Here is a 16,815-nt window from a genome sequence, read left to right as displayed (position 1 = left end):
TGAATGTGAATTTTGCTACTAATTAGCTGACATTTTTGAGATTCTTTCCAGGCCTGGAGAAAAACACTCGTAATTATTTTGCTTTCCCATCCTCTTGCCATTTAAAGAATTGACTCTTGAATATACCTAAATTGTGACTTTTTCAATCCTTTATTCATCTTTTGAAAATAAACTTGATATTTTTTAAATGAATTTTTTGTATTTTCAAGCCCTTCATTTCTTATTATTAGTTTCTTCAGAAAATAGGATTTTAAGACAAATGCCCCGTTTACCTCTCCCTCCTACAACTTGAAAGAACTTGTACACCGAAAGTTATCACAAAATGTATTTTAAAAAATGGAAGATTGTCTGATAAAATTAAATAATTTTTCTCAGTGTTTTGTTGAAATGTCAACAAAATGGGAGTATTTTCCAAATATTAAAAGAAAAAAAAACAAAAAACTTTAAAATGAAGAAAAAAATGAAACTAATTGATACTATTATGCCAATTTTTAGAATTTTTTACACGTGTATTCAATTTGTTTGTTATCAAAAACTTTTTTCACCACATGTTTCAAATCTTTTTCAATGTTTTTGTTTTTTAAGTTGGACTTTTTTTTTCATAAAAAATCTGTATTTTTAATGAACATAAATCTTATATTCACTCGAAAAATTTCAACTTACACTTACAATTTCGAAGCATACTTCCACCTATTTCAATTTACAGTCTTATAAGTTGGACTTTTTTTTCATAAAAAGTCTGTATTTTTAATGAACATAAATGTTACCTAACATTTCCATAATTGCGTCTTGTTTTTAACTGTTTTTCTACCTGAACAAGATAGGTAGGTACGTAGACTTCCTATCCAGCAAATAACACACAAAAAGTAGATAAAAATTTAAATTTCGAATATATTTATTACACGAATAACACAGATTTTAACAACAAAACAGATTACACCAAATACTCTATGTACATTGTAAAAAAAAATCTCGAATTCCGGAGTATAGTATTTCTTAAGGGTAATGAACACAATTACGATTACAAATACCTTAACCATAATACAAATTCAGTCTTTTACGTTTAAAAAGGAGCAGTAGTAAAATGTGGAAATAAATCAATTCATCCAATTCTAGTCAGTATGTAAGTAAAACAGAAAATAAAAAAATCTCATTCCAAAAATAGGTACCGTAAAAAAAATCGACGAGATATTCGAATCAAGCTACAATTTACCCAATATTAAAACTTAAACTTGTATTTTCAACAAAAGCGAAAAGAAAAACAATAGCACCGAAATTACTACATTAAAACAATCACGTATATTTACAAAGCGAAACTAATAAATTTCTCAATAATTTGACTCGATATAAAATGATAATTAAGTTACACACGTTTTATTTTCTCGACCTCAGAAAAAAACTCATAAGGCTAGGTACATATCTAGCTCGCATTAACATTTTTTTCAAAAAAAAATTTCCTTACGAGCTTAGGAATACCTAATAACATTTTGAAAATAAACTAAACATCGTTTATGTAGGTAAGATAGAAAACCTTTTATGACTTATGTAATCCATTCTAACCACATTTAATATTTTTTTAAAAGAAAGAAAAATAATCAAATAAAATAATAACAAAATATTTGTATCGTGTTTTCAAATCGAGGAAGACTTACGAAGATGTACGTATAATAGCCATTGTCACAGAAAAAAATTGACAACATAATTGAGTCATCATTTACCTACGTATTACGTAAAAGGTGGCGATGAGTTGAGATTGCGAAAGATACATGTAAGTAACCCCTATTTAAACAGATAGGTAACAAATAAAAAATTGGGTATGTTTGCAAAAAAAAAAAAAAATGATAATAATAAAAAATAAAAATAAACAAAAAAAAATCATACGAAAAAAAACGAAAAAATACAAATACAAGGAATGTAAAATATAACAAAAGAGGTAAAAATCCTTATCAATATTTAATTGGTGGTCTTTTCGAATATGTAGGAAAAAAAGTACAAATAACCTTAGGTATAATGTATAAAATAGTTACCATTATTAGTCTAAATTGATGAAAGTGTGTGACTTCAGGGGGAGATCATTAAAACATCGATATTTTTCAATAATATTGCTTAATGGATTTAACCTTACTTTTGAATAAGTTTAAAATAAACGTAGGTAGGTATTTTGACATTTTTCACAAAGATGTCCACTCGTAGGAACAATTAAAATTCGTTTCGGGGTAAATACGTATTTTTAAAAATTGCCTAAATATTATTCGATAATTGAAGGGTATTCGGTATAATTACGATGAGGAAATGTTTCGTTTACAGGTGAACGTGTAGCTCGTTTACCTATACGTAAGTACATAAAACTGTAATACACCTTGAGGCTTAAAATGGAGGAAACCTTATTCAAAAGTATACTTTACGAGATTTGATTGAGCACAAAGTCACAGCACTTATGAGCTAAGTAGAAAATGAGTATTTTATAGAAGCTACGAGATTGGTGAAAGATTATGCTCCTCCATTATAGGCGACGCGCTTCTCGACGAATCTGCGACGCTGCCACTAGAATTGTTGTTATTGGCCGATCGATATTTTTTATTAATCGAGAGATCTTCGGGTTCGGTTTGCATCGGTATCGAGACGATTTTGGTCAAATTCAACGAATCCGATAACGGAGACAGATGAACGGGTATGGGCATGACGTTAGCCGGAGTTGAAATCCAAGGTTGATGGTAACCATTGGCTTGCAATCTGCTGTTGAACGCTGCCGACATTCCGGAATCACTGCTGACCGTATCGTCGCTCATGGCGCATTTGCTGTCGTCGTCTTCGTCCATCATATCGATATCTTCGTTCTTAATCACAGTTTCACTTTTAATATACACGTCTTCGTTGGATGCGCCATTTTTGGAGCATTTGTGATTGTTTAAATGATGCTTACGACGATACTGGCCGTTGCACTGGCCGCAAGCGAATGGCTTTTGTCCGCTATGAATGAGCATATGGGCTTTGAGTTGATTGGAATCTGAAAATTTCGACGGACATTGGTCGCAACTGTAGGGACGTTCTCCCGTATGCACTCTGGTGTGCCTACGTAAATTGGCTACTTGTACGAAATCTTTGGGGCAATGCTCGCATTTGTAGGGCTTTTCGCCGGTATGCAGACGCATGTGCGTTTTCAGGTGATGGTCCCTGGTGAATTTCTTCTGGCATTGCGAGCACTTGAACGGTTTTTCGCCGGTATGCGTACGTTCGTGGTTTTGCAAAACATGCTTGTAGTCGAACGAACGCTGGCAAATGTTGCAAACGTATTTTTTACCTTTGGATGTGACGGTGGTTTTAGCATTGGCGTTACTTTCGACGGGAGATCGGCTGGTCAACGGGGACGATGTGGAGACCGGAGGTGAAAGCGGAGCCGGAGATATGCTAGGTTCTTTCTTTTTTCGACGTTTACCGCAGGTACCTCGTTGTCTGATTATTTGATCGCTGGACGATACAACGTGCGTGGGAGTATCGTTGTAGTTCACAGCCGACGACCAATTCTGAGCGAATAACTCGGGTGAGTACGCCTCTCGAGGTACCGCCGAAGACGCCATCAGCGCCGATAACGTGAAATGCTTTATTAGCTCGGTCTGCATTGGGAACACTTGGTGATTCTGGTGGCCGATCAAGTTCTGCAAATTGAACTCCAGAGGGAAATTCACCGTACCGTTGGATCCGCGTAACGTTGGCCCTTTACGAGCGCCGCAGTTGCATTTGCCTTTGCATCTGCACGAGGTTTTCGTTTCCTTCATCACGGGACTGACGACCAATTCATCGGAACTAATAGAAACAACACCTGCAACAAATCAAAAAAATCGTATTTAGTAAAGCTTGTCGTAATAATCAAGCGTGACAATGTCAGGATTTCGAGTATTTTACACTAGCGCCTGCTAGCGACGAATATGCAACTATATTTACCGCGATAGTCATAAAAACATTAGAGGCTCGGTAAGGTAATGCGGGAGGGAAGGGGGTTCAAATTAGTCGGCAAAATAACACGTTGTAGAAATTGAAAGTGGGTTGTCTATCTCCTAAATTGAAGGTGTCGCAATAAATTCATTTTTCAAGAAAAACCCAAAGAATCACGTATAAAATTTTACTTTCCAGAGAAATCCGGAGAAGCTTTCGAGACTCTGCATAAAATAAACCATGATCATTGTTTGCTTCTTTCCTATTTTAAAATAGCAAAACATGATCTAAAGAAAAAGTAAAAATATTCAATAAACTGAAGTTTTCTTTTTCTTGCATAACTATTCGAAACGAAAATGTATGACTGTGTCTGATTTTTTTCGATTTGTAAGATAGGAAATTTCATTTTAAAAAAGTATGTTTATGTTTGGTTTGAATTTTTCCAGAGACATCACTCTTTGTGACTACACTTGACGAAATAATCCAATTTAATGTCAAATTAGTTCTTCCCATTTCAATGCTATGATCTTTTTTCAGAATTATCGCAGAATCTTTGGCAATTGCTGCGCAAAATACTTTGGCTAAATTTTTCTTTCTTTCAAAAAAATTTCAAACTGCTGCAATCATGAAAACCCAAAATGAAATTCGGGCTTTTGTACTAAACGCAGCACTTTTCCAACATTTTTAAAACTCACAAAGCATGTCAAAAGATGCTTTTCAAAATCAAAGATACCCAAAAAAAAAGCATACGACTCCTTCTTCACCCCACTGCAGCAATTGAATGATACTCTCATCAAATTTTATAAATGTTCAGTCATTCAAAGTCTCCTCAGATTTGAAAACAGATGCATCTATTTTTTCCGGAGACTTTCTTAAGATGTGAACTTTAAAATTAAATATAAAAATTTTTAAATTACTTAAGCTTTAAAAGTGGTTTCAAATTTCTCCTTACATTTTGTCTGCCTCTTCAAATCCAAAACAGGCACCTTGAGTATTTATTAGAATTAGGTACTTTGTTTACCTCGACTCATCGACCAGTTTTGTGCCCTCGCGTTAGCATGAATAATAAGATAGGTACCTATGAAAAATTATCTAAAGTTTCCAAAAAAAAAAGTCACCCGAAGAAATATTTTCATTTTATTTTCTGTAAATTAATCTTATTGAAGAAAATCTGAAATAGAAAATGCATAGACTTGCATCGATATTTTTGGAATTTTGATTTTCAAAATAAAGAAAATTTACATTCGATGAAAATCGGCTCATTTTTCTATATTAATTCAACTTCCATCTTAAAAACATGAAACTTTTTCTTCCGGCAATATTTAATCTCAATTATAATCGTTTCATCACTTCCATGTTTTCTGTAGAGGTAAGTGGGAAGTGAGGAAATTAAGAATACCTCCCTTGACAAATCAGCAAAATTGGCATTTCAGTCGACAGAATGAATCCAGTTTTCCTCTCAATTCAAGTGTATGTTCAGGAAATTGAATTCAAGGGAAAATTTAGGAAGATTTTGCCAATTAAAAAACCTGATGAAAATAGAATCCAAAGAATTGAGATATTTTTTCTTCAATTTTTCATCATTTTTGCTCATTTCCTTTTCCTTATGAGTGTTTCTTTTCTTCAAGTATCGTCATTACTTTAATATACTGCTTCTCCATCATCCACCCCCCCCCCGAACTTCATTCAGACTGACTCGACTGAAAGAAAGCTCTAATATGTACTTCATCAAAATTCCAATCTTAAAAACTTCGCATGAATTACGAAAAAAAGTCATATTATCTCAAAATTTTCAATTTTATTCTTATTTTGACAACATTATTTCAAAGCTTCATTCCTTGAAATCTAATTTTTTCGACATCAAGCAGAAGGTTGTCCTCGTGAGTTACTCTAAAATACGAATCTGAGTTTTTATATTACGTATATCCAAATTGAAAACTTCACCCAATAACTAATTTGCTGTTTTTAATATAGGTACCATAGGTAGGTATAGGTACCTGAAAATTCAAATGTAGAGTCTTCGATCATCAAATTAAAATTTCACATTCAAAATGAATAGCTCAAAGAGATAAATTTTCATAGAAATAGACAAAAAGTATCTATAAGTACATCAAATTCCAGAAAAATTTATTCTAAAGAAATATTTTTTCAATTTCGAGTTCATGAGGGAGACTACGTCCATTTTTTTTCAGGGAGGAGAGGGAGGATGAGTGTAAGGTATATTCAATTTAAACATTAACCAATTAATTTAAAAAGAGCTGAAATTGGTATATGATAATTTCATACCTAAATTCATAAAATGGCTCAATAGAAACAGAACTTATTAAAAAAACACACAATTTGAACCAATTTTTAGTCACTATACTTACCCAATTGACAAACACACAATGAAAATTTAAAGAATTGGAAGACGAAAATCTCCTTTTTATAGATTATTATGGATCTATTTATTTGATAATGAAATATGAATCTAGGCAGGCCCAATTCATATTTCGCAATAATTACTCTCGTTTTTAATGAACTAATTTGAATTTTCTATACCCTATACCTATTGTTTTCAAATTCCAATTCATTTTCCTTAAATGCAAAATATTTCAAACCAATATTTACCATGTAACAATACTTAGATAAAGCAAACGTGCCTTTTCTCTCGCAAAAAAATAAAAACGGAGAGAAGAAAACGAAAAATATGCATACAGGTCATTTGAATTTTCAGCTAGATAAAAAATATCGTGCTATTGTTCTGTGTATCTGACACTTTGACCTTCAAACGACATTTAAAATTGTTCTGATAACATGAATAAACAAATTGGTCCATACATAAATAGACAGCTAAAGGCATAGGTAGAGGTACCTATACATATGTAGATAATCTGCAGCTCATGTTAGCATATCACTTAAAATAAATCAACAGTTAATTAATTTTCAAACGTAACCAATCAAGCAACTCCAGTATTCAAATTACGTGAAGAAGTTTTCAAATTCTATAGTCAAATTCAAATATTTATGCATCAAAGGAAAAACATAGACACTTTACCAACACTTTCATGATGAATCATAACATCAGAATTGAAATGCCTTATTGTTGAAACCATTTTAGATAAGTAGGTAATTGTAATTGATAATCATTCAAAAACATAAATCGCCAAATCCTTAGAACATTCTAATCAATAAAGAAGCAAACCAGTCCATTTCTATCGAAGAATATATATCCAATATCTGATGAATTCACGGGCACTATAACTTAATCAAGTAGGTGGTAGGTAGAGGTACCTCGCACCTAGCAAGTTATTTCAGGTTTCATGAACGAGAAGAATTTGAATAGAGTACAGTACAGCGAAAAGTTATAAAGAACGAATCGACATTCATTCATAATACATTTTTTTCTCAAGCTACGAAGAATAAAAGCTTTTAGTAGTAAAAGCTCGTCAATTTTGGCAAAGTGTTTTCATAAAATCAAAAGCTCATTAAGAATTCGTTAACCATTCTATGTAGATGTATGAAAAAAAAGAGTATAGAACTTCTTTAAAAAGTAGAAGTAGGTAGATACCTACTTGATAGTTTGTTAAAATGGAAAAAACTTTGGTTCGAAAGTATATAAATTTGGTGCTTTTCATCTTTCACTCGACGAATAAAAATAGATAAACAAGAGAAAAAAAAACCGAAGATTGATATCGATGATTCGCCAATTCACCATTCAGGTAGAGATACAAAACTTTTACAATTCGACGAAAGTTTACTTAATCAAATTAATCCGAAAATAATTTAGCTAAATTAAAAATAACGATCGAAATGAGAAGGAAAACTCGAAGCAAACCTTTTTTCAGTTCCGATTCTTCAATTAAAGACAAAGCTGATCCGTATTCGTCGCATTTGAGATACATATCATCGTGTGATTAAAATAAAAAAATAAAAATAAAAGTATCCGAAGGTTTAAAAAGTCTATATAACCGGTTAAAAAAAGTAAACGCGAAACTGTTCACGAGATTTAATAATACAAAACGTAAAAGTGACACGAAAAAAAATCAGAGCTATAAACGCACGAACACAACAAGCATCCGATCACTAAACATTTGATAGACGATATATTCAAATGATCGGGATAAAATATTCGTATATGCACACACCACCGCGGAGATGAACGCAAAAGATCCTAACCTATACAATAACGACGTAACAACTGGAATGAACTAACGTTTGGTATTGAGGAAGGACCAGTTTCCTCATTTGTGCCAAAACTTCCCTTAAAACGCTAGAATTGGGGTAAAAGAGAGCCATCATTCCTCCCACCCTGCTGATTATTAGTATTGCCCCGTCATCTACGATACTCATTCACCCTGAAATGAGTGGCAGACTGCAACGACCGTAGTACTAAAAGGGAGATGTTTATTTCCGCAATAGTGGAAACTAAAAATCGTAATTCAGTACTTCTCAAAACTTCGTCGAATATTTTTCTTCTTTTATACACGAGTAGGAGCAGGACGAAACTCAAGCCCGCACTTATTGTTTGTATTCTCTAAGCTAAAGGTTGTTTTTTTTTCTTTCTTTTCTTTTTTTACTTCTTTTTTTGTATGCCCAAGTTTCGCTTTTTTTTCTCTATTGCCTCTTGTTTGTTTAGCGCCGCACACGAATTATGATCTTCAAATCTTTTACTCAACCGAGATGAAATATAATAACTATAATAATAACGATAGCGAATTAAATTCTATTAAATTGAAGACCATTTATTTTATGAAAAAAGTTTTTATAATTTTATCATTAGGTATGTAAATGGTGTTTTCATTTTGTCATTCGATAGGTCAAAGTAGTCCAACTTGGGTAATTAAAAATCAGATATTCATTCGCTTTCATCCCATGTACCAGCTGGAGAAATGGGTAGCTAATTTTTTTATGTAGGATTATAATCTAATGAAATTTTTCACTTGAATCTGAATCAGGATAAGCTTCATAGGTACGTCAATTTTCACAAAATCTCAACATGATTTTTACATAAAATTAACAAAATATTTTCTTCAGGATGTTTAATAAAAAATTGAACGCAGGCAAGTGAAATATTAACCGATGGATTAAATTTGATAAAATGTATAAAATTGGATTAAAATAAGTACCTAAGTATAAAAAAATTATGGCTTCATTAAAAAATATAATTATACAAGTATTTGTCTACCAAATCCAAGGGCTGCAATAACGGCAACATAAAACTAATAAAAGTCAAGTTTTCATTTTTCAATCAAAATTTTTCCAATTCTCAGTTTCAGTTTCAGAAGTTTTGTAACTTTTTGCAAAGTTACCTTTAAAAAAATTAATTTTATGTATTAAAAAAAAACAACATTAAAAATCAAAATTTTAAGCATTAAAAAAGAGCAACAACTCAACGAGGAACAAAAAAAATATATGTACCTAGATAGGTACCTACTATCTACAATATTATGAGTATTGTGATTGGTAGGAGCGATCTTGGTGTGCTAAGTACGAAAAAAAGAACAAAGAACCATAATTAGTAATGAAAACTGTACCGTAAAAAAAACAAAGAATAAAATCAAAAAATGCATAAAAAATTTATGTTTTTGTTTTTATTTTTCATTTGTTTTTGTATTTTAGTTTCAGTTTCTATTATATTCTTTCAGTTTTAGTTTCAGTTTTGCAGCTCTGATCGAATCTGATCAAATTCTGCTAAAGATTAAAACTATGGCATTTTAATAACAAATAAACAAATTGATACTTTTAATTACGTTGAGTAGTATCAGTTATTTGTGTTTTTAGTTTAAAATGATATTTTTTAAATTAAAAAAAAAAAAAATTAATACACGAACCTAAAATGTTCGATGAAAATGTTTTACAAGTAGTTGAAATCACGTTGAATTGCTCGATTATCAAGAAGAGAGGCACACTCTCATGACAGTAAAATCAAGTATAATATGAAAACTTATATTCAATCATTATCATAAGAAATTTTTAAATTTGTTTGTACATCTAATTTTATTAAATTGATACTAAAATCAGATTTGATTTTTTTTTAGTATTTTGACGTCATGTACTAATTTGTTTTATCAGAACGTCACGTAAAATAATTCATAGAGCAGAAATGGGAAATTTATGGTCTAAAAAAATTATATGTATTTTCATACTAATTCACTATACCTATCGTAAACAAATCCCATCATATTCAAATTTGAAATTTTCAAAATTCGGTGAGAAAGGATTCCGAATTTGAAAATTTTAAAATGTTAAACAACTGCAATTTTATGAATCCAGGTTAACTTGAACTTAAATAATGTAGTCTTTTTTTCAAATACAGGAAATATATGGATTGGATTTAGACGAAAATTGGCGAAAAGCTCATTTTGAGTGGGATACGTATCGAAAACATTTCCTTTTTGAGCTTCTGGCTATGGAATGAGCTAAACCAACGGTCTAAAAAAATACGCCACTCCTTCCACCTCCTCGTTAGAAAAGTGAAATATTAGAGGTTTTACATTCGATACCTGCCAAAGATTCTATGAAGGATGGATCATAAAAGTTACAAATTCATCAGAAAAATTATAGCAGCACTTTCACTTCTTCTTTAAGATTTTTATTTCTCAGAAACCATAAAGTACCTACCTAACTACCTAGATCAATTTTGATTTTAAAAAGGTGAAAGGAAAACGGAAAATGGAGTTTTGGGGCAATTTTTTTTTGAAAAATTCAACGGAAAGCTTGTAAAAAATTTTCAAAGCAATAAAAAGAAAGTAATAAAACTAAAGCGACCAATTGTGCTTCAATTTCCAAAAAAAAAATCCACCACAAGATCCCTTATTAAAAATTTATTCAAACAGTTTTGTAGAAATTCTGAATAAAGCAGAAAAAAAGCAATAAAAAAATTATAATTTTTAGGACGTGCGTGATCCGTCTCTTTTGAAATCACCGAAAGAAGGCTAAAATATGTATCGAATTTCAAAGTCAATGGAACAGAGAAATGTGGAAACTCAACTCAAATTTAGCAGTTTTAGAGCAGAGATAACCTATTGATGCTGCATTTTTACACTAACCACGCCAGTTTTTTTTTTCAAAATCATAGACTTTCGGCCCAACCCTCTCTATGAGCAGGAGGCTCAAAATTCTTCAGGTCTTCTCCCACTCAAAATTAATTTCTTTAGGTACCACATCTAATCAAATCAAATATACGTACCTATCTGGGTTTTTTGGACCTCAAAAACACTTATTTCACCTTACAATAACAGGTACTTTTTGAAAAAATAAGACGAATAAAAATGAGCCATAGGTACCAAGATTTATTTTTTCATAAAAAGGAACAGAATCAGGAATGAAATGATTCACGTATCAATTTAAAATGTTTGCTCTACATTTCATTGTCACAATCACTTCACTTCATTTTTTTCGAAAAATTTGTCTGCTTCTATAATAGGAACAAGATCATAGAGTGAACCATGATCTTGTATGAAAAAGGGAAGGATTCATCACCTCAGTATAGTTTCCTTCTCTTATCTCATCTTGTGATTCTCCACTTTAGTTTCCTCAGTCAAAAACTCAACTCAACTAATTTCAGATTTCAGATTTGAAAATACTCCCATCCCACAGTTAAACGCCTAAAAATTTCATAACACCGTCGCATAAAAATACACCTAGCTTGATCCAGGCCTACTCCTACATCTTGTATGTACTTCAAGAACGACGAACCGTGAAAAATTTCGCACCGCCGACGACAAATTTACTGGCAATTGGATCCGTTCGAAGCGATAATTGAATGCTCAAGTTAAATGTTACACTTCATTGCGTACAATTTTTCATGAACCGGCGTTCGGAATTATCTCTCAGTTGTTGGTAAATACTTACTCGTACCCGAGCGAGGATAATCGTATAGAACCCCTCGTATATAACACATACGTGCATACTCTCGCTCGAGCTGTTTTTTTTCCTCGATAATATTTTTTAATTTCTGTCTAAATGTGCGCGCTTATTTGGCGGGGCGCGCTCGCATGCGACGCATCATTTTTAATCACGTATTTTTTACGACAGGGTCGTCTCATCTCTGGGTTCGCGACTCGCGAGCAGGAAAAAAACTCGCTGTTTCGCACCTGCTTCTTAGAAGTGTGCCGAGAATATTACACTAGACGCTTTACTCTTGATTGTTGCTTGATAAATTGACGTGTTGCGCGTTCCTTAATATAGCGAGAATGGCGGCGATTTCTCGTACCATCTTTGGAAATTTTCCGCTTCAAATTTATTCTTACAGGTTTGCTGCCTTATCCATAGGTACCTATATAGATGCTAATCCACACGTGTGGGCAGCTTCACTTTGGTACCCTAATGTCCGCCGTCCGGGTATAAGCTCATAAAATCCAAACTGTAAAGATGAGATAGATCTTGGTACTTTGTACAGCTGCGCAATATCCGCGACGACACAGGCACCAGAATTGACTGACAACTTAACCGGTAGCACTGCAGCTTGCATTTTGGTGATTTTATACGTAATCGGTCATTTATAAAAAGAACTACGAATGGACGAGAAAAAAAACGGACACCCTACTTAATTTAAGCCCATTGTGAACGTCCTCGTACACTTAAAACGCCAAGCTGGACATTCGTCAACAAATGGCGAATTTTAACGCTCTTATTAACTCGAATAAAAAGTAAGAATTACATCCCACTTCCAATAAATCCAAAATCACGAAATATCGTCACTAGTACTATGAGAAGAGCTTCCTAGCGGGAAGCGCAGACCGCAGAGAAGGCGACATATTTCACCAATAAGAATACTTACAGGGTGTTTGACTACATAAGTACTGAATTCCAGAAACAAAATTTAGAGTAGTTGAACAAAATGAGCGGTGTTTTTTCAGATTTTTATGCAATGGAGTGATATCAGCTTACAGGAAAAAGCAGCCAAAATTTTGAAAAATCACCCTATTGTACTTCTTCAGCGATCCTTTTCGTGTTCAAAAGTCCAAAATTCAAGACACTTTAATCATTTCATTCAAAAATCCGAAAAAATCATCTTCATTACACTCTCCTCCTCCCTAAAGAGAGATATAGGTACGTACCTACTTTGACCCAGTAAAGGTATTGTAGACCGCTGAGTGGGTAAAAAAAAATCGAGAAAGCCTTCGAAAACACACCAACAGAATAAATTTCAGGTACCTATTTAATTTTCAAAGAATTTGAAGGCTCATTTTTCATTTAAAAAAAATCAAAATATGATCAAATTTTAGTAGGTAAAATCTGAAATTTTGTTAACGTACCTACATCTAATTTTTTCCCCATGAATTTACCCCCCCCCCCTCAATAATTAATTATTGTTTCGAATTATGCGGGTTTTTGAATTTTCTAATTTTGGGAAAATTGCCAGAAAAAGGACTAAGTTGAATTCAACATTTGAAGAGTCCAGGGAAAGAACCAGGTAAGTCACTTTTTTTCAAAAATGAGTTTAGGGTTGAATTGAATTCACACTGAGGAGTAAAAAAATGTAGTCCATTTAGATTTTGAAAAAAATCGATTTTTTGGGGTTAAAATGGCCTTTAAAAAGAAGAGGAGGGGAGAGAAATGAGCCGAGACCAAATGTGAGGCGACAGGAAGAAAATTTCAACATTGCTAACTATTTAGAATGCTGAAATTTTTCATTATGTCATCATAATAATTGATTTTCATCGAATTTAAGTTGTTGCGAAACGTTAATTTTTCGATTCTTTGCTTGATTTTTTCACGAAAAGAGTGACTTATCAACTCGTGACTGGGGTATCTCTTCATTTTTTTTCTACCTTATGCCTCAAGTTGTATTTGTAGGATGTTGTGTGATGTATTTCCAGACATTACTTTGATGAAATTCAAGTTCACTACAAAATTGGAGCATTCTGATACTTCAAAACGCCGTAACACAAAAGTTTGAAAAAGTGACTTACTTACCTGGTTCTTTCCGTGGACTCTACATTTATAAACTCCATATTTTCAATTTAAAATCTCTTTTTACTATCGGTTCAAATCTATAGAATAATTTTCTCCAGAAATTTAAAAATATATACATAAATGTAATAGGATTCGAAAATTACTTGAAAAATAGCCAAATCACAAGTAGCGAATCATTTCCATTTTATGGATCGGTGATCTTTTTTTGAGCCATTCCAGAGCCTCCAGCCGTTTTTGCAAATTCAGTCCTTATCTATACTTTAAAAAAATATATCAAGTGGAACCCACCGAACAAAAACAATTTTTCAAAATTTAGGTCTAAATCGATTCAAAGGCTCACAGATTTGGTAAGGAGATGAATTTCAATTCGGTCCCCATACAGACACTTTTTCCAAACTTGTCTTCAGAAGGGCTCGAAACCACCAGCAATCAATTTGGAAGATCAGAAATAGAGAATAAACCTCTCAGTTTTTTATTTCAATTTCATATCATTTTGATATTCTTTTTTTTTGTCCAGTTTGGGATACTTCTCTTGTAAAAGATCCACCCAACTTATGGTTTTTGGTGTAAAATAACATCAAAAATGAAATCATCGTGTCAAATTACTCCCCCCTCCTCCACCCTTTGTATGATTCGATTTGTGAGCTTTTCGAGATGGAAAAATTTTCAAATGAGATTCTGTACCAAATTCCAGATTTTTTTCTCATCAAGATAATTAAGTGTACCTCGACTCCGACCTCCTCTTTTAATTGATGAAACACAAGAAAGAATACAAAATATGCCTTTTTTCATTTCTAATGCACAGTGATCTCCCTCCGACCTCATCCTTTCCTCCAAAATGACTGAATTTGATGAAATGTTCACATTTATAAAGAAGCGTTCCTATACATCTCAACGTTTTAATCTCGTGCTGTTATCGAGACATTTTCCAAGTTTTCAAAATGTTTACCTTCTTCTTCTCATGTCGTATCATTCTAGTAAAATTCTAGCTTCTCTCGAGTCTTTCATTTTGATGAGCAGCCTCCACAATAAATGTAAATTTACCCTCAATAAGTTAGCCATATTTGAAAAACAGAACGAACGAATAAAAAAGTCAATAAAAATATTAAATCAAACTTCATCTGGAAGACATACAGAAATCGCGAACTTACGTTTAAAAAAATTATACTCCCTAATATAATATTCATGACTTTTTTTTTCAAGAAGGAGAAAAAATTCCGTCTTTTAAAAGTATACCTACCTAAAAATATCTACTAATAAAACGCGCGTATGCTTTTCTGCAAATGGTCATTGCAATAATTTAAATATCGCGTTCTCGTCAAACACGTAGGTACACATAAAACCGAAGTAGAAAAAAAATCAAATCAATTCGAGCCTGAAAAAGTATAAGAAAAAAAAAGAAGAAAAAACTCTACGAAAATGAGAAAAATACGGAAGAGTTGTCAGCGAAAATTTACATAACGCTTCATAATTCATATTTTTCATTTTTCATTGTTTAACTTTCCGTTAAAATCTGTCAACCGCGAAAAGTAAAAAAATATTCAAATTGAAAGGGAAACTAGTTAATAGTAAGAAATCAAAATCAAAATCAAAATGGCGTACGTTTACTCGTGAAAGGGATGCATATTTCCATTTTTATGAATAATTGGTTTACCCCAATCTTACTTTTACTACCCTATACATGGCTGATTATCAAGCCCTTTGTCGTGATCGGTTCTTTATTGAGAATGTTCGTTTTTGGCAGCAGCTGTACCGCGCTGCTTTTAATTCAACGTAAAACCTTTTTACCCTGTCCAGTTTTTCTATCAGAAAATACTTTTTTTTTAGTCCGATAAAAGGTTATGTCATGTATGTGCATATGCATCTTCTACTATACATACATAGACATACTATGTATAGTATGTATAGTGTATAGTGTACGCGACCGGCTATTCCGCTATATCAAACCTTTTCCGTAAGATTTCCACCCTCTATCCTTAATCAATGTTATTTTCTACGCTAAAAGTGCGTATACTCTCTTATACTCTCCTACACGCGGTTATTGTGTAAAATCTTCTATACTCGACCAAGTCCAATTTCTTATATCGGTCACTGACAATAGAGCTCAAGTATAACACGATCCGGTATTCGCGAGATCTCATTCTATACACAATAAATCTCGAATGCCCAGATTTCCTTATATTATGTATTATTCGATCAATCCCAATCTTTCCGTCATTTTTTTATTTTTGGATACTTTATGCGGGTCTCGGAGCAGAGATTATACGAATACGATGGGGTAAAGGGCGAAACTTAATCGTAAAGTGGTGCTAGACTGCAGGCTGGACAGAAATCGAAATCGAATTCTGGTTCATTTCAGTGCAAGTACACTACATAGGTAGATGTGATAAGTCAGTTTATAGTTCAAATAGGCAAATACCCTATGGAGGCCAAGATACGTATATCTTTCACCCAACACTATGGTACCTACCTAAATTAATTTCTGCTCCGAAACAAATGAACAAGACGTAGGAGGCGCTGGTACTCATTAAATGAAAATTGAAAATCAACTTTACAAGAATGAAGCTCAAGGAAAAGTCAGAGCAAACATTTCAAAATAAAAATAGTAGAAAATGAAGCAAAACTCAAAACAACGATGATTAAGTAAAAACTGGGTAAAAATGATTTCATGAAAATGTGGTAAAAAATTAGACATACTACTTATTTTAAAAAGTTTCTCATTCATTTCACTTGAGAAAAATTCATTACAAAAATGGGTCGAATGTGAAAATTACACTTATACTACATACTTGATTGCATCAAAAATAAACAAAAATTAATCCTTAGCAAAGATCTGTGGAGATGATAAAAAAATAAGCTCACTATCAGTTTGAATGAAAACACGTTGAAATAATAAACAAAAGTCAAAAAAATAAATCAACATCCGAAGATTAAACAAAACAGGAACACAAGATACATAGAAGACTTTCTCTTTCAAAA

At 32.6% G+C, this 16,815-nt stretch overlaps 1 protein-coding gene across 2 annotated transcripts in view; it reads right to left on the bottom strand.

The window, feature by feature from the left end:
- Positions 1-871: 871 nt before the first annotated feature.
- The window catches only part of LOC135836008 (protein krueppel-like), an 82,065-nt gene continuing 66,121 nt past the window's right edge, over positions 872-16,815 (bottom strand). Inside the window, exons 1-2 of one of the 2 annotated variants that reach the window (XM_065350556.1) lie at positions 7,751-8,609; positions 872-3,820 (exon numbers count right to left, since the gene is read on the bottom strand). In XM_065350556.1, the coding sequence (XP_065206628.1) occupies positions 2,472-3,820; positions 7,751-7,817 (1,416 nt within the window). In that variant the 5' untranslated portion in view covers positions 7,818-8,609 and the 3' untranslated portion in view covers positions 872-2,471. Of the gene's footprint in view, positions 3,821-7,750; positions 8,610-16,815 lie in introns of those variants that run through there. The other variant, XM_065350557.1, reaches the window with a different exon arrangement.

The sequence above is a fragment of the Planococcus citri genome, chromosome 2, assembly GCF_950023065.1.
Source record: "Planococcus citri chromosome 2, ihPlaCitr1.1, whole genome shotgun sequence".
Taxonomy (NCBI): Eukaryota; Metazoa; Arthropoda; class Insecta; order Hemiptera; family Pseudococcidae; genus Planococcus; species Planococcus citri.
The sequence above is the reverse complement of the archived record's forward strand: the minus strand, read 5'-3'. Positions and strand labels throughout refer to the sequence as shown.